At 36.1% G+C, this 18,690-nt stretch overlaps 4 protein-coding genes across 7 annotated transcripts; 3 read left to right on the top strand and 1 right to left on the bottom strand.

Moving 5' to 3' along the window:
* Positions 1-1,366: 1,366 nt before the first annotated feature.
* LOC105162580 (protein IQ-DOMAIN 12) lies at positions 1,367-4,221 on the top strand. 2 transcript variants are annotated; one of them, XM_088880416.1, is made up of 6 exons: positions 1,367-1,490; positions 1,663-1,845; positions 1,925-2,200; positions 2,803-3,030; positions 3,238-3,360; positions 3,444-4,221. In XM_088880416.1, exons 2-6 carry the CDS (start codon positions 1,771-1,773, stop codon positions 3,906-3,908), a joined length of 1,167 nt encoding a protein of 388 aa, XP_088736542.1. In that variant the 5' UTR covers positions 1,367-1,490; positions 1,663-1,770; the 3' UTR covers positions 3,909-4,221. The 2 variants fall into 2 exon arrangements, with proteins under 2 accessions (XP_088736542.1, XP_011078945.2); XM_011080643.3 differs by lacking the exon at positions 1,367-1,490 and having other exon boundaries at positions 1,516-1,845.
* Positions 4,222-4,801: 580 nt separating this feature from the next.
* LOC105162582 (pentatricopeptide repeat-containing protein At5g66520) lies at positions 4,802-6,732 on the top strand. The gene has a single exon (XM_011080647.3). The coding sequence runs from the start codon at positions 4,858-4,860 to the stop codon at positions 6,730-6,732; it is 1,875 nt and encodes a 624-aa protein (XP_011078949.1). The 5' UTR covers positions 4,802-4,857.
* A 1,916-nt stretch (positions 6,733-8,648) lies between these two features.
* LOC105162581 (UPF0481 protein At3g47200) lies at positions 8,649-10,658 on the top strand. 3 transcript variants are annotated; one of them, XR_016065554.1, is made up of 2 exons: positions 8,649-10,185; positions 10,412-10,658. XR_016065554.1 is itself a non-coding variant. In XM_011080644.3 (1 exon), exon 1 carries the CDS (start codon positions 8,649-8,651, stop codon positions 10,041-10,043), a length of 1,395 nt encoding a protein of 464 aa, XP_011078946.1. In that variant the 3' UTR covers positions 10,044-10,280. The 3 variants fall into 3 exon arrangements, 1 of the variants encoding a protein (XP_011078946.1); XR_016065553.1 differs by having other exon boundaries at positions 10,363-10,658; XM_011080644.3 differs by lacking the exon at positions 10,412-10,658 and having other exon boundaries at positions 8,649-10,280.
* A 2,194-nt stretch (positions 10,659-12,852) lies between these two features.
* P5CR (pyrroline-5- carboxylate (P5C) reductase) lies at positions 12,853-17,298 on the bottom strand. The gene is made up of 8 exons (XM_011080652.3): positions 17,068-17,298; positions 16,177-16,421; positions 15,076-15,124; positions 14,255-14,346; positions 13,883-13,955; positions 13,668-13,788; positions 13,468-13,573; positions 12,853-13,347 (listed from the first exon to the last, which is right to left on the bottom strand). Exons 2-8 carry the CDS (start codon positions 16,375-16,377, stop codon positions 13,159-13,161), a joined length of 831 nt encoding a protein of 276 aa, XP_011078954.1. The 5' UTR covers positions 16,378-16,421; positions 17,068-17,298; the 3' UTR covers positions 12,853-13,158.
* Between the last annotated feature and the right edge of the window lie 1,392 nt (positions 17,299-18,690).

Here is an 18,690-nt window from a genome sequence, read left to right as displayed (position 1 = left end):
CCAACAACCGTTGTATGACCTTGGTCAATGATTATTTATTACAGTTATTTTGTTATTAATCATGCAATTAGCCATAATTAAACGTTGCATTTTTTGTAGTCTAAAAAATTATAAATACTCTCTAATATTTAATGAGATTATGTAATTATTTAATGGAGGTTTGAAATTGTCAAATTTGACCTTGTAATATATTTTTTAAAAAAATAAAAAATTATAAAATAAATTGGACAAAGTGGATGAAATTTTTTTAAAAAATTATAAAAAAGTTATCCACTTAATCCATAAATAATTTTTAAAAAATTTGAAAAAAATAAACAAAATTATCATTCACAACCCACAAGGGCACTTTGGTCAGTTCACTACAAGAAATGGATGGAAACTAACATGGACTAACGGATTGGACAAAATTTTAAACAACCGTTAAAATTAAAGGGTAACAACAATTAATATATATAATTATGCAAAATCTCAACAAAGCTCATAGTAAGTTATCGTATTTATTTATGATTGAGTCAAAATTCTGAGCGATGGATCAGTGGTCGCCCTCCCAACAATCCGTTCTCGATCTCGTCCAATTTGAGGATCAGAAAACACGTCAGGTTAGTCAGGTCGGGGCCCGACGAAGACGCTTCAATGCTCAAGTCAGAAAATAGGTCGAAAAGATATAATTGCGAATATTAAGGTAGCACAAGAGTGTCAAGATTACCTTCCTTCAGTTTGAGTTCCTCATATTTATACAACTAGACCTTGTCACAATGAGCTGCCACGTATCATGACAATGAGCATTAGATCTATTAATTGAATAATTTGACGCTGATTAAGCGCTTGGATTGCGCTTATGATAAAAATCCATGATTTGAATCAGGCTCATAGATTTATCATATGAAACGAGTTTATTTATGACGTGATCGGATCGTAATCCGATGTTTCACACATCATGTGAAATTACTGCACAGAGGTACATTTATAAGCCTAAAATGGTAAATTGTGTAAGCTATAAGCAAAAAATGTTAATTTACCATTACAGAACTTGTCTGAGAATTTCAAAACAATGTCTCAAGGCTCACTCACTCATTATAACAGACATTAAACTGGGGAAGGACAGGTAGTTGAGAATATGACAGTTAGGGATAGAGGGCCATATGATGTTAAAAGCACTTTATTTCAAGTCACCTTAGGAAAAAGAAAATTAAAAAAAAAAAAAAAAAGTACTCTCCAATCACTTCATAATTGATAGATCAATTCTCCCTTCCGTTCCACAACTTTTTCTAAAGTTGCTTTCTATCATCACATGATATGCTTTTCAAACCATTATTAAATATTGGAGAGTATGGAATCTGATCTAACGTTATATTCTGATTTATTTTTTGAATTTTCGTTTTGTTTGTAAATTTTATAATATTTTACAGACGGACGTATTGGGTGAACTATTGGTTACGCATAATTAATGGCTGGGTGTGGTTTTATAGCTGAATAAATATTATATTCGTGTAAGAGAAACTATATTATCGGAATTTTATTTTTGAACCACATAGAATTATGTGTATTCTTGCCATTTTTATGCCATCATCATCCAAGAAAATGATGGACTCTTTTGCCCACATGCTTTGCCCTTTGTGAATTGTTTGCTCTCACCTGCATGCTTCACATTTATTTATACAGGTACTGTTTCATTGTCATCATGCACTCAGATGATATCTTCATCACCTGTTTGGTTAAACACCTGAGTGAAAAGAAAGAAAAAAGAAGCAGCTGTGGTGGAGGTTTTCCATGGGGAAGAAGAAGAGCTGGTTCACTTATGTGAAAAGGCTGTTCATTCCTAAGCCAAAACCAGAGTCTGATGAGGTAAAATTCAATTTCTTTTGGCTGTTTTTCTGCTCTGATCTTCATTTACAATACTTGTTTTCCACTTGGGAGTGCTCAGAGATCAAAGAGTTGGAGATGGTTTCTTGAAATGTTGAAGTTGAGAAAGCATCCAGCAATAGAAGCACCCCAGAAAACACTAGATGAGGCTGCAGAAGAGCAGAGAAAGCATGCAGTGGCAGTTGCCATAGCCACAGCGGCTGCAGCAGAAGCCGCTGTCGCGGCCGCTAATGCTGCAGCTGAAGTGGTGAGGCTTACTAGTTTCCCATGTCAAGTCGAAAGGATGAATCAGCACTTAGCAGCTGTCAGAATTCAAACTGCTTTTCGGGGATATCTTGTGAGTCTTTCCTAAAGTGTATTTATCCATTTCTTTGGCTTAGTTGTTGAGGGAAAGATTCACTCATTTGACAGTTCTTTAGAAGGGATGCATAATATGAAGATGACCTTTAATCCGTCTTTACAAAAACTTGGAGGGAGGATACGGTAATTCTAAAAGTGGAACGCGTACAGTCACTAATTACACCAACTCTCAGGAAAGATTGCTATGATCAACCTAGATTTTTGGAATGCACTTAAAGTGGTTTCTTCATGAACTACAAACCAAGATCTTTTCCAATTTTCGAATTAGTATTGTATGTAGCGGCTGCACGATGTAGTGCCGCAAGAATGTAGGTGTTATGCTACCGAATATTCTTGATTCGATAAGAGTCATTGATTTTGAGGTGGCGGGTGGTGAAACTACCCACCAACACCGCCACACTGGTAAGCAGACTGGACTTTTCACTCAGCTCATTGTAGAATCACCTTTGACGAGGGTCGGTTTTACGTCAAAATCATGTAGCTGGTTTGCTGCAACAAATTGGATAGATGATGTGGTATTGTAGAATCGCTCATTAAGATGACCTTTGTAGATTGAAACTTTAAATGGGATTTATGCAGGCAAGGAAAGCACTAAGTGCAATTAAAGGTATCGTGAAGCTTCAGGCAGTGGCTCGTGGCGAGCTCGTGAGGAGGAGTGTCATCAAGAAACTAGCATCCCTTTCTTTGTTCTCAAAAGAACATCATCAGTTAGTACATAGAAGGAGAATTCGGACTCTGCTCGATTATTTTACTTATGGTGAAAACAGACAGAACCAAAAGGAAGGGCTGAAATCTGAAGAACTAAAGGTAATTTCTTCCTGGTTTACTTCTTGCAAGTTTGCATAGTATCTGGCTACTTATAATTCTTTCCAAATTTTAACTTAACCATTCAAATTTCAACTTCTCAAGTCTCCTGAATGATTTGCATTTACTAACCGTTGGCCTCATACTTGATGATTGAGTTGAGTTGTTGCACTGTAGTGGAAAACGTTATTGTGTTCTGTCCCTTGGCAGCTTCACTCCAACGCCGACAGGAGTTGGGATTTGAGCTTGGTTTCAAAGGAAGCCTTGTATCTAAGAAAGCAGGAAGCGATTGCTAGACGGGAGCGGATGAAGCAGTATTCGTTCTCATATCGGGTAAATTTTGATTCTGCTCTTACTGCTGATATGTTTAAATGAACGATGAATGAAATTGATGGTGTCATTATTTTCTCTTCCAGGAGAGACGAAACGAGCAATTCCTACAAGAATCAATGACCCTGAAAGAAAGCAGAAGGAGCAGCCGGTTTGACCGATACACAGAACTAGAGGCAGAAAAACATGAAGAAACAGAGAGGTTGAAGTCTTTACCTCATTCAAATACTATATCAGTTGACACAAGCAGGCTGGGACAACTGAGGCTGAGAGGTGCACGTAAACAGGAAACAATAGAGGATTTAAGCTCGCCATTTTCACTACCGAGGAGATCGTTTTGTCACGTGAAACAGAAATCAATAGGAGACGACGGATCCCTACCCGACTCACCGGTTTTCCCAGCATACATGGCTGCCACAGAATCTGCTAAGGCCAAGTCGAGGTCGATGAGCACGCCAAGGCAACGGCTGAGGATATGTGAAACGTTGTCGGGTCATCATTCTCCTTGCAAACTCAGCCTTTCTTCATGCAGATCATTCAATATGAGATAAACCAAAAAACGTACTACTTACAGTTCCGAACTAAGGATGATGTACTTTCTTTCTTGTAAATATCTGCATGTGACTGAAATTTTCAATCTGGTTTGTGCCTGTTAAGATTTAGACTGTGTCTGTGCCTTATGGGATTGCCTCAGTTGTTTGCTTCTTTCTTTTGTCATAAGTTGAAGGACTCCCTTCTTTGCTTTTCTCCTTTCTTCTGTATTTTTAATTATTAATTGTTTGGAGTTAGGAGTAAACCAACAATTTTTGAAGAAGGTGTAAATGTGATTTCATTTTTTGAGAAAAAATATAGTTCATATTTTTAGAGGGGTGTTTAATTATAATTATCCCTATATTTTAACTATAATATATAGCATTATTCTATCAATAATTGCTTTTTCAATCATTAAAGCTGTAACTTACATTATCACTAGGTAAATTATATTGACATTCAGTTGATTTTATGTCCAAATATGCAAATACTTTTTACTTTTTATAAAATTATAAATGTAATTTGAAGTATGTTACTGTAAGCTTTTGTATTTGAATAAGAGATGTAGTTGTAATTATACCTACAAACTCAAGAAGTGTATTTCTAATTTTGCAAATTGCAGGGTTTGTTTGTGTATATAAACCTAACTTAGGACGCTTTTCTGGACTATAATTCGGTCAATGAAACTGTCCAATTCTCAAAGTTGACTATTCCTAATTTGCTCAGAGTTACTAGAATGTCAATGTAATTTATTCTTATTATTACTGTATAAATTGTTATTATTAATATTATTATTATTATTATCTATGTAAATTATTTTTCTTCTTCTTTGATTGGATTTCCTTTGTTTTCTTGATTTTTTTTTATATAAAAGAAAATAAAGATTTTAAGATATATTAGATTAGATGTTATAAATATTTCCGGTCATTAGTAGGGAGTTGTACTTGTAGACTCCAACGGTAGGGTCCCATGTCTTCGGTCCAATTGCTTCCAGCCACAGCCACGCCGTCCATATCCACGGCCAAGGCCACGCCATTCAAGAATCTACAGTCTTGCTCAACCATGGCCGAGCTCAAACAACACCACGCCCACATCATCAAGCTGGGTCTCTCCTCCGACAATGACGCCATGGGCCGTGTTATTAGGTTCTGTGCGCTGTCAGAATCCGGGGACTTGAACTATGCCCTCAAGGTGTTCGCTTCATTGCCCCACCCAGATGCTTTTATATATAATACTATGTTCAGAGGCTATCTGGAAGCACGGTTGTATAGAGACTGCATTGTCTTGTATGCTCACATGCTTGAAAAATTCGTCACCCCGAATAAGTTTTCTTTCCCTCCTGTAATACGAGCTTGTTGCGTCGACAATGCTGTTAAAGAAGCGAAGCAGGTGCATGCTCACGTGATAAAACTTGGGTTCTCCGAGGATTCGTTTTGTCAGAACAATTTGATCCATATGTATGTGAATTTTAAATCTTTGGAGGAAGCAAAGAGAGTGTTTGATAGTTTGGATAAGAAGGATGATGTTTCTTGGACTACATTGATCAGTGGTTATTCACGTTGGGGATGTGTTGATGAAGCGTTTGTCGTCTTTGAGTCATTGCCCATTAAAAATTCGGCTGCATGGAATGCTGTGATTGCGGCTCATGTGCAGAATAATAGGTTCCGCGAAGCGTTTAATTTGTTTGAAAGGATGAGAAAAGAAAATGTAGCAATGGATAACTTTGTGGCTGCAAGTATGTTGTCAGCTTGTACAGGGCTTGGTGCATTGGAGCAAGGTGAGTGGATATATGATTATATTAGGAGTAGTGCAATCGAAGTGGATCCCAAGCTGGCAACGACAATTTTGGATATGTACTGTAAATGTGGATGTCTTGATAAGGCCGTTGAGGTATTCAATGGATTGTCTAGTAAAGGTGTTTCATCTTGGAATTGTATGATTGGAGGGTTTGCAATGCATGGTAAAGGCAAGGCTGCCATTGAGCTTCTGAAAAAAATGGAGGCGGAAACTATGGTGACCCCTGATTATGTCACGTTTGTTAATGTGCTTGGTGCTTGTGCACATTCAGGTTTGGTAGAAGAAGGAAAGTATTATTTTTCTTACATGACTGAAGTTTATGGCATTGCTGCAGGAATGGAGCATTATGGATGTTTGGTAGATTTGCTGGGAAGGGCTGGAATGCTAGAGGAAGCGAGGAAAGTTATAAATGAAATGCCATTCAGACCTGATGTTGGTGTTTTAGGTGCTTTTCTTGGGGCTTGTAGAATCCATGGGAATAGTGATATGGCAGAGGAAATAGGGAGGCAAGTGATTGAACTAGAGCCCAATAATAGTGGGCGCTATGTGTTGTTGGCCAATCTCTATGCGAAAGCTGGTAGATGGGAAGATGTTGCGAACATTCGGAAGTTGATGAATGATAGAGGAGTTAAAAAGGTAGCTGGTTTTTCTATGATAGAATTGGAAGGTACTGTCAGCGAGTTTATTGCTGGTGGAAGAACTCATCCACAGGCTACAGAGATATATGCCAAACTTGAAGAGATGTTGGTCCGTATTAAAGATCTAGGTTATGTGCCAGACACAGATGGAATGTTGTATGATATCTGTGAGGAGGAAACAGAGAATCCATTGCACTACCACAGCGAGAAGCTAGCTATTGCCTTTGGGTTGTTAAAAACTAAACCTGGTGAAACTATTCGTATCACAAAGAACTTGCGTGTCTGTAAAGATTGTCATCAGGCTAGTAAGCTGATATCAACAGTTTATAATCGAGAAATAATTGTGAGGGATAGGAATCGGTTTCACCATTTCAAAGGAGGAGTATGTTCATGTAATGATTACTGGTAGCATCATAGGTGGGGAAGAATGCCGTGATTTAGCATTTCTGTCCTTGTTGATAGTTGACTAGTGAGACAACAGTTAGTTCCAGTTTGCTGAAATGCAATAGTAAAAGGAGCATTTACATTCAGATTAATCGGTTTTGGAGTGATTTAGCTGTTAGTCGCACTTCTCTGAAATGCAATAGTAAAAGGAGCATTTACATTCAGACTAATCGGTTTTGGAGTAATTTTGCTGCATATTAAGTTCGGACTGTGCCTTGTACATCAGCAGATCATACAAGGATGCCAGTTCCTTCCAAAAAGAAGATTAAAATTAGAAGATGCTGAGCTTTAAATTCATATATGGCTGCAGGTAAGCAAACCGGCAAGGATTGCAGCTTCCACTGGTATGCCTTGGAATAAATTTAAGATTGGAGCAAGCAGCAATTTATGTTGAAACTTTCTTTTAAGCCCTAAGCCTATATTTCCTAGAATTGTATGAGACATTTATCATATCATTGACTGGATGGCCGACTAACGATAATCAACATCATTTGAGTGTTTTACAGCCAGCAAGCAAGTATGCTTTAACATCAATTAAAAGCTGTGGCTGGCCATGGTGCAGGAGATTGAAACCATTATAGGCTAGCAAGTCTTCCACTGTTTATGTATTTAAGGCTCCAATGATGTGCTCCGTGTTGGAAGTCTTCCCAACTTGAAGACAAGTTTTAACCAATCAACCTCACTGCTTGCAGAAAGTACAATAATGCCTAAGTCATCAAGTCTCTATCATGCCTTTTATTTGTAAATATTTTCTTCATAAACTTCTTTTCTAACGGATCTTTCCCTTTGCAGATTGTTCTTTAATAAAACCACTTTGAAAAGAAAGACCAAAGCCATTCTCCGGTTGAAAAGGCCAGCAGTTTATCTGACACTGCAAATGTTTCGACAGATTTCATAATTTCATTTTAGTTTGAAGCTGGAGCTATTATGAGGTACATCATCCTTGTGTATCTTATCTCATGGAAATTCTGTAGATTGAATCTGCAATACAACTTGTTGCTTTGAGATGATGAGTACCAGAAAAGAAAGAAACAAAGAGACTTGCATATTAGTTTTTGTTTCCTGTGGTTCAAATCAGGTATCTATTGCACTTCATTTTAACAGAGAAAAATTTTATGGACTATCCAATGGTGGATTCCCTTGCTCTGTCCCCATCTAAATAATTGTTGGGCTTATATGGAACATGGAATTTCTAACTTGACCTTCAAGTTGCAAAAAATCCGTTTCCAGTCATGCTAAAGCGTACCTTTTGATGCATTACTCACATTTACTTGAGTTAGAGTTGTCCTTTTCAACTTTTAACCCCTCAGGTACAATTACTAGTGCAAGCACAAAAAAAAGCTTTTTGATATGTTTGTGTGAATTACAGGAGAGCACATGGATGTCCAAATCTTGGTGGCAATCACATCCCAATTCTCTTTTTTCCATCACCATATATATATCCATCATGATCAATTTTTGTTTTAATTTGCAATTCATGAGAGGATTGAAAATTCGAAGGTTCTGAATATTTTCATGAAGATAGCGTAAAAGTAGTGTCACATTTTCATTTAAAGAGTACTTTTAGAAAGAGACTTTTCATAAATTTGAGACATTGTCCGTAAATGTCCGACAATAATGGTAACGTCCAGAACAACAATAGGAGCATGTGAAAAGGAAATGGTGATATCTTTTATGATAAGCAAATCTTGTGTTGGGCCAAGCTATCAAATGTCACTTTTCAGTATGTCCTAACTTCATAATGAAATTAATCAAAATGTGAACTAAGAAAAATCAGCTTCAAGCACTATAAAAGATATCTTACTTCTTTAAGTTCAAGCACCTGGTAAAAAGAGGTCTGCTCTTACTCTGTTTTCTTGTGGCCAGTTCTGTCTAGTTAGTATGTCAATGGCAGACAACTCAGTCTCAGAACAAGAATTTCGAAGTGTTGCTAACGAAGAAAGAGAAGAAGCTTCTCCACCTGAAGTCAGTATTCTGATTCCATCAGCTAAGACAACTACAGAATCTCAGGTGCGCCGGCGGAGAATTTACAAGGTGCCACCACCACTGCGTGCAAACATGGAGCATGTCTATGATCCAGTGGTTCTTTCACTTGGTCCCTACCACCATGGGCGACCACAGTTTCGCCAGGTGGAGGAATTCAAGGCCGAGATTCTTAACAGGTTCGTCTCAGGCAGTGTTGCCAAGGACAAAAGCTTCTTTTTCAACAAGATCTTGGAGCAAATAGATGAAATCAGGAGTTACTATGAGGAAGGATCGACGAATGAGTTTAATGACGAGGCATTGGCTGAAATGGTCCTCAGTGATGCCTGCTTCATCTTACACTATATGGAGCTGGAGGATGAGAACGAATATCATCCTCTTGGCATGTCCTTAGTTTCATTCATGTTCCGTGATTTCCTCATGCTTGAGAATCAGATCCCATTATGGATTATCAGGTATTTGATTGGTCTAAAATATGATAAAGATGAAGGAGAAGCACTGTTCTATAAGTTCTTGAGTTTTATGAACTTTGGGGATGATAGGCTGACACAAATTCCTTGGGACAATGACAATGGAAGTGAGCCCCTTCACCTTCTTGAAGCCCATCGAACAACACTCCTCGGACAAGGGAAAGAATTCATCAGGGATCAACCTCGCTTTCTTCCTCGACTTCTTGGTTTTAGATGGAAAAGATGGAAGCGGAAGATCAGCTCCCAGAGCATGTTCAAAATGGAAAGCCGCCCGTTTTATTCTGTCACAGATCTCAAAGCAAAGGGCATTCACTTCCGGCCGAGTTCTAATTGTTTGACGGACGTCAGATTCCACTCCTATCCTTTCTACGGACTTCTTCAGCTTCCCATCTGGTTTGTCACTAACAATTCCATGGTGTTCTTCTCCAATATGATGGCCTTTGAAATGTCGCCAGAAATTGATACGGATTGTGATGTAATATCTTATGTGAACTTCATGAAATCACTGCTTGAGACCCCAAGAGATGTTAAAGAGCTGCGAGAAAAGGGAATACTGTTTAGCTGCCTGGGGAGCGACGAGGAAGTGCTCAAAATGTACAAACAGATCGACACGTATGGAGTCAACAATTGTGGTCTTTTTCTAGATGTGAAAACGAGAATTGAAGAGCACTGCAGTAGCAAGGCCAAGACATGGATGGCTGACCTGATTCACACTTACTTTCGCAGTCCCTGGACTGCTATTGCTCTCTTTGCCGCAACACTACTTCTCTGCCTCACTTTTCTCCAAACTTACTACACAATCCATCCAGTGAAGAACAATTGACTGATTATAATTCTTATGCATTCTGGTTATTGAAAAATTGGCTTGGATACCAAGCCGACGGTTAGTGAATAGTTATTGTGTGAAAAAATTGGCAAGGTTTCGACATGCGGAAGTGGTCCTGAAAAAGAATCTTGAGATGATGGTAATTCCGTACTTAATGTGTATTTGGCTCTAGTATGATGAATAAGATTATATGTATTTGCCAAAAGTTCATTATTTCAGCATTCTTTTTAGTTTTGTGCTCTGGCATATATAATAGCAGTTGAAGTTGTGGATCATAAAGCATGACAAACTGCATTCCCTGTGCTATTTTCATCAGATTTCTGTTGCACTTGATGTATCAGAACAAGAACCTATGGACTATGCAGGTGGTGGATCTGCAGGCTCTGTTCTAAACAGTGGTTGGGCCATGGGTGTATATGGAGCATCGAGTTTCTATTGACCTTCAGTCTTTCACTGGATGTCTTTACAGCTGTATCGGTGGGTAATTTGTATGTATTTATATAAGCATCTATGATATTGCAGACATGTATGTCTTCACTCGTAATAGTAAAGTGGGTCTAAAAATATTCGTATTCAATTATGCTAGCATATGAAAAAGGGTGGCTTTTGATCCATTACTCCACTACTGGAGCTGTCCCTGTTAATGTTTGTCCCCACAGGTTCAATTATTCTTAAGGAAAGTAACACTCTCATCCCCAAATATTTGGTGTAGTTATACATAAATTTTTCATAGTTTAAAAAATTACATATACTATCTCTGGAGTTTGTTTCTATCTAACAAATAAGTCCACCCATTAGTTAAAATTTATCAAATTTGCTGATATTAATCAAAAAAATAAAAATAAAAATTATATTAACCTCCAATTGACTTATTACTGACTTATTGCTGGTAAAATATTTTTTTATAACCAAATTACCTTCATATTAATGTATGTAAAAAAATATATTTTCATCGTTATAAGGGTAGTTTCATCCAGAAAAAACTGTTTGACATACAATAGGTCTAGTAATCAGTTAATCAAGGATAAATATCAATTTTCATTTAGTTTTTTTTTTATTAATATCAGCAAATTCAGTGAATTTTGACTAATGTAGAGACTTATTGATTGGATGAAAGTAAATATAAAAAATGTTAGATATAATTTTTTAAATTACAAAAATATAATTACACCAAATTTGAGAAAAGTGAAGTGTGATTATCTCTGATTATCTCTTATTATTACAAACTATGTGTGTGTGAATTGCAGAAGAGCACTAGGGCTGTCCAAATCTTGCTGCCAATCACGTCCCTATTCGGGGAATACACACCTAGTGCCCCTCACCCCCCAACCCCAAACCCATGCCCTCCGCCGCCCCCAACTATTATAATTGGGTTTTTGCGATTATTTAGGGAAGACAGGGGTAGTTTGGTCATTGAGAGGCGAAAAATACTTATCCAATTGTATTTTTAGCACGTGAGGTAGTGTTTTTCTAAAAGACGCTCGCTAGGGTTAACGATATTTTACCACAGATATTCATTTTTAATCATGACAATTAATTTTGTTAAATGTTATATTTCTTGTAGTGTCATGTGATTTTTTAAAGTTCGGGCTACTATTCCTATTGGCTCATTTTTGCCAGTATTTTCGTCTTTTAACTTTTTGAAGTAGTATTTTGCTCCTACATCATTTTAATTTTCATCATTTTAGTTTTTTTTTTTTTCGTGAGAGTTTATCTTTCTTACCAGTGTAGGTGAACTCCGACAAGAAAAATGACTAGAGTAATGAAAATAAAAGAACAATGCAGGATCAAAATGCTTCTCTAAAAAGTTAAAGTATAAAAATATCAAATGACCTAAGTTACGGAACACTTAGAATACCTATGTGTGAAAACTTTATAAACATTTAAAGGTTAATTAAACTTTAGTGTGTGGATACATATTTAATTAATGGGTTAATTGTACTTATATCTCCTTTAAAAATATGAAATTACATTTTCTTCTAAAAAAAAATTAAAATTACACTTACACTTTTCAAAAAATTCAACGTTTACACCTAACCCTCTTTTGTTATACCTTGGATGGAAAATGAAGTATTATAGCAAAAAAATATAATAGAAAGAATCAATATCATTAAATAATCTTTAAGAAGAGGAAATCAATCTTTAATTTATGGGATTATTACCCTCTTCTCTTTTGAAATTAGTGTAATTATACGTAAATTTCTTATAGTTTCAAAAATTACATCTAATACTCTTAAGGTTTGATATGAATTAAAAAAAATAATTAAAATATTATATTTACTCCAAATTAATTTATTAAAAGTCAAATAATTCTTTTATGATCAAATTACACTTATGCATCTTTACACGTTAATATGCATGTGAGGAAATCAACCGTTAATTTTCGGACAGGAAAAAGAAATCATTCGGCTTTTTAAATTGATAAATTAATTAAATGAATTTGGGGGCATTTTATATCAAAATTTTTATGAGCTGAAATGTTAATATGGGTTTGTTTAGCTTCGCAAAAATACTCCTTTATAGATTTATTTTGATATATTTAAATTAGAATTTTGTATCTATTTTTGTTTTCTTTTTGCGATTTCTTCACTAGATTCCTTGTAATTTTTGGTTTGAAGTTATGGTACTATGCTTATGTGTGATCATAAGTAACAATGATGTGATAGTTTTTAGAAGACAATATTTTAAGTAAGTTTGCAAATCTTCCACGAATTACCACTCATATAGATGTGTGTGTTCATAATTATAATATAGTTGTGTGTTTATATACTCTTGTGGAATTGTCCACAGTTGATTGATTCCAGCATTTACAAGCCAACTGCAGTTTTAACATTCAAAAGCATAGTTTCAATAGGATACTCTTCTTCCTCCTAAAATTGAAAAGAGAATAAGAACAAGTTCATAATGTAAATGATGCAGATTAAGCCATTATTTTAGACACATCTGAAGCCCTAGCTGGTGAAGAGAAACAGAGAAGGGCGAGAATGAATCGTGCTGTGTTCCATGGAAGTTGATGAGAATGAGAAAGCTCGAAAGAAAACAAGACTAGGGGTCTGGAGCTTTGCGTACTGTTGCTTATCTACCAACTGATCCATGAGAGTTTGTAATCAACTTAACTCTGAGAGAGTTCTCGACTGCGCTTTGCAGCAGCGACAACTGCATTCATCAGAATTCCACGAAAACCAGCCTTTTCCAACTCATGAATCCCGGCTATAGTTGTCCCACCGGGCGAAGCAACATCGTCTTTCAGCTGGCCAGGATGCTTTCCCCCATTTGTTGCCATTGATGCTGCTCCTAATACCTACGTTGTACAATGTAAAAGAATTGAACCCACAAACTTCAAATCTTTGGAAATGCTAATGATATTTTCATACAGGCATGTTACTGTTAAGCGACCAACTAAACAAATGCACTGGCTTACAGTTTGAGAAGCAAGACCAAGTGCAAGTTCCCGAGGGAGACCAGCAGCCACACCTCCATCAGCTAAAGCTTCTATCGCCAAGTATATGTACGCTGGTCCACTACCACTGGGCGTTCATTGGAAATATTTATCTTAAGAAAACGGGCCACTCTTACACTAATACAGATTCGCAAGATTGCATCATGGGACAAGCAGCATACCTCAGGCCAGTGATAGCATCAAACAGTTTCTCATCAGCTGTCCATACTTTGCCAATTGCACCAAATAATTTAGAAATTAATTCCCCATCATCCTTAGTTGCAGCTGCTCCAAGGCCAATAACTATGCATAGATAATTTGCAAGTAAGATTACATCATTTGTACATGACGTTATAACAAGAAGGGAGTGGGAAAAGTAAGAGAGAAATTGGTGTACCTGATGCAGCCACACCAACAGCAGCTGGGGTGTTGGGCATTACTCTAATAAACCGGCTGTGACCAGCCCACTCCTGAATATATCAAGTCCATACATAGGGATATTGAGAGATGAACCAGATAAAAATGCAGCAATAAGGATTTGAAAAAAAGAGAATGCCAAGTATTTACAGTTTGGATTAAAACACTTCAGAATGCTGGTAATTATACCTTTCGAGGGTCAGAAGACTCTATAGAAAGTAAAGCTTATGAAGGCAAATAAGGAATATGGAGTAATACGTGCGTAAACAAAAGCATAGCCAAATGATATCACCTCTATAGTAATCAACACATATAGGCGGACAGAATACGGAAGGAATTCTACTTAACAAACCTGCAAATCTTTTAGCTTAACTCCAGCAGCAACAGACACCAAGAGCTTCTTCTCTGAAAGGAGTGGCCTCAGCTGCAGCACCACATCTTTAACTATATGTTCAAAAAGCATCAAGAGAATAACAGATCTTTAGCAATGCCAAACATACACTGTCAACATTAGGTTAGATGATGCAAAAGGATGAAAAGGTATGAAAGCAGAAATCTTGTAGATGTCTTTACAGACATATAGTTCCATGAAACTACATTGAGTGGAGAAAAAAATGTGTTCTGTATAAAAATCAGTTCACATTTTAGTCAATTCTTTTTACCTTAACAATAAGAAAAATGAAGCGCCAGTAACAGTAGCTGGTGGTACTTGACTTGAGGAAAGTTAAACAAGAAGATTCCTAATCACTGACCAATTATACTAGAAGTCTAGAACTAGATAAACATACCTTCACATATAAATTCGCAATGCCCCTCTCCCTCTCCCAGAAAGATGAAAAGAAAAACAAAGACAGGTATTGACAAAAGACAAAAAAAACATAGACATACAGAAACAGGCTTCTTTAACAGCTCGATAATGAGTTTTTGTTCAGATTACTTGTTCTGTCAACTTATATTGCTTAGGCGCTAATACACACATCATATTCCTCGTAGTCAGATGACAAAAATGACACCCATTACCATTTCTTATCCTCACAATAGGAAAGCAGTTTGGAACTTTCAAAAGTAATATTACAGATATGACAATAAAGAGTATCACAAAAACAGACAAGGAATAAGCAAAAAAATAGCCAAAGAGTACCAAACACCACAGCTACCAGGCAGAGAACATACCAACTTGAGGTTTCACGGAGAATACAACCACATCACTATCTTGAACTACCTGCCTTTGAGAGACACCAAAAAGAAAGATACAAGGGGAAGGGGAAAGAAGGAAGACGAAGAAGAAGGAGAAGAAGAATAAATGGTCATGACAAGTTATGAATTACTCAATAAAACTAATCAGAATCTCTACAGCCAATTTATCTAAAGAACAACAAATGCTGCAGAGTCTCAATTGAAAATATCAGTGTAATTTATATGAGTTCATGTAAGCACACTTAGGAGCATCTCACTCCAAGTATTCAAGCTGATAAGGGTACAAGATCCACTGAAGATAAGTATGTATCACATAACTTGGAAAATCATTATGCATGAAAAGGCATATTAAGCAAATCAAGAACGCAGCAATCTGAAATGAAGTTTGGCAAGATTGGTTCCTTTAACCAATCATGAACAGAATATGAACTTAAGTAATACCAGAAAAGGATTTTATATAATTTTCAGGAAAGATACAATTTTAACAATTAAAAGATAACATATATCACAAACTGATGTTGATTTTTTTATAAATGATGTACTGAGACTAGAAGATTGCCTTGCCAATGGCTTCTGCAGACTACCAGTTGCAATGCAGATTTTTTAACGAAAATATTCCAGCTGAAGATGCAGAAACCTTTCAGGAAATAATTTCCACCAGAAAATATTTCAATCTTTGTTTGCGTATGAATGATTTAAGTATTTATAGCTCTACATTAACAATGGCGTAAAGAAACATAAAAATATAAAAGATCAGCCTAATTCATCTTAACAGAATTAGAGCTCAACAGCATATCATGTTAGCAGGCGTGATGCTCTAATTTCTGGTACTAAGGTTCTCATTCACACACAATGCATTAGAAGATAATACTGAAGATGAAATTGTTTTTCAGAAAGATACACACCATAGAAACTTGAGGAATATACTTGTTGAAACGTGAGAAACCAGATATCACAGAAATCCAATCCAATCTAAATGTCATCACACTGCCAAAATCTGTTGTCTCTACGCGTATTGAAAAGCACATGCACCAAGCACACATTTTCACATATCAGCCCTCCAAGTGTAGAGAATACCTGACTGTTTTCATCCAGAACTTTGACACCAAATGATTCAAAGGCAGTACGCCTAGCCGTGCCACGATGTGCGGTCCGAATACGAGAAGCCGGCAACACCCCTGATTTGACCACGCCTCTGGCAATGCTCTCAGCCATTTTTCCAGCCCCAATGAAACCAAGATTGTAAGATTCAGTTGGAATTGGTGAAATGTTGGCCATTCTGCGGATGTCGCTAGTCTTACAAAAACTTCAAACTAGATGTTCTGAAACAAACACTCATGTTAAATTGAACGCAAGAACAAAACTATGAGCTAACAAATATGTAGTGCCTAAATAAGACCCTTAGACTCAAAATGAGAAATAATTCTAAAACAACAGCACATATGTGATAGACAAGAACCACATGCATTTCAAAATTTTTGCTCAACAAACTAGTTCTTGTAATTACCCTGTGATCTGCAATTTGTTTCAATGCATGCACCAATCAAATAACCATATCTTAAAGGAAAATGGTCTGATCCACTGACACTGCTGTGAATGTGAAGCAGTATCACGGGAATGGGATACATTAAGGCTGCTTTGTAGGAAAAGATGATCTTCGTTTATAAAAAGCTTTTCTTTTCTGCCCAGTAAGTTCTCAGTTCATCACAGAAAAAGACATTTACTTCAAAAGAAGGAAAAAAAGGATAATCTTTTCACTTTTTACGCGAAAACCCACTCATGATTTCCACAAAATTATCAACAAAAATTCAATTTAGACTAAAACAACGACAAAAATGGACATCATGCTATTCCCAAGACACGACCTTTTCAGCACTTGGTACAACAATGTCAATATTGTCCAATTCTCTTTATCCTCCTACTTTGCATTAGAAAAGATTAAAAATACTATAGTAATCGCAACGATACCTCAAAGACAGATAGATAAAAACAGAAAATCAATCAGCAAGATCGAATGCCCTTCTTTCTTCGCGGCTTGTCAACAACTGCAACGGATTCTACTGCAGCGGGAAATGGTGGGCTCTGAAAGTATGAAGTGCGGAGTCCGTATGTGTCTGTGGAACTGAAGGCAACAAAAATTACGCACACCTGAAACCACCTAAAAAGTAGTATACCCTAAAATCCAACGAAATAGAAAATATTTCTCAATTGAAAACCATAAAAGAAACAGAAAAATATATCTCAATGGAAAGAATCAATATCATTAAATATTCTTTAAGAAAAGGAAATCAATCTTTAATTTTTGGGATTATTACACAAATTTGATGTAATTATATGTGTATTTTTTATAGTTTCAAAAATTACATCTAAACTCTTGAGGTTTACTTTCGGTCTAACAAGTAAGTTTCTTCATTAGTTGAACTCATCGAATTTGTTGATATTAACAAAAAAAAAATGAATAAAGAATTAATATTTACCATTGACTTATTACTAATTTATTAAAGGTCAAATAATTCTTTTAAAACCAAATTACCCTTACACATCTTTACACGTTAATACATGTGAGGAAATCAACCTTTAAATTGATAAATTAATTAAATGAATTTCAGGGCATTTATGTCAAAATTTGTATGAGTTGAAAAATTAATATGGGTTTGTTTAGCTTCGCAAAAATACTCCTTTCTAGATTTATTTTGATAGAAAAATTATATTTAAATTAGAATTTTGTATCTATTTTTGTTTTCTTTTTGCATTTTCTTCACTAGATTATAAGTTATGATACCATGCATATGTGTGATCATAAGTAACAATCTTGGGATAATTTTTGGAAGACAAGATTTTAAGTAAGTTTGCAAATCTTGGACCAATTACCAAAGTGATAAAAAGTTGTCCAAATTTAGAAGTACGTCTGAGACTGCAAATTTGAGGATTTGATTCCCATGTTGTTAAAGCCATAGTCATAGGTGTTTGGCATAACATGTAATCAATACATCAAGGCCACAAATGTAAAATCACTCATAATCATTCATGTAATAAAGTGAACTTTCAAATGAGCTGCCAATTCAACGTAGTAATAGAATCAAGTCCTCGTATTTGATGGTCTAATTGACTTTTGAAGTGGAGACGAAGATAATGTCAAAAACAAACAAGCATAGGCCCAACCCAAACATCCAATGAACAAAACCAATCTTGCTTCTCTTGTTGTTGGGAATTTGAACACTCTCAACCCACCAGCCAATGAACAAAACGACTCTTTCTTCTCCTGCTGTTGGGAATTTGAACACTCTGAATCCACCAGCCAACCCTGGTCAACGTGGGAATCCACTCTAATCATACTATACTAAATATGTGGCAGAATTACAATTTTAGTTCCAATGTCACAGGGATTCAATACATATTTACTTTACAAAATTTTTAAAATTATCTCAAAATTAAAAAGATTCGACATTTTCAATTCTCTACTTTACATGATATTCAAAATAGTTACAAGATTGAGAAAACTCAACACATTTAGCCCTCTTTTCTAAGGGATCTATGGGCTATCGAGTTTTCCCAATTCTCGGATTATTTTGGAACTCACATTACTAAATG

Source organism: Sesamum indicum, linkage group LG5 (assembly GCF_026168435.1).
Source record: "Sesamum indicum cultivar Baizhima isolate 11 linkage group LG5, ASM2616843v1, whole genome shotgun sequence".
NCBI lineage: Eukaryota > Viridiplantae > Streptophyta > Magnoliopsida > Lamiales > Pedaliaceae > Sesamum > Sesamum indicum.
This window is presented reverse-complemented; position numbering and strand designations above follow the sequence as displayed.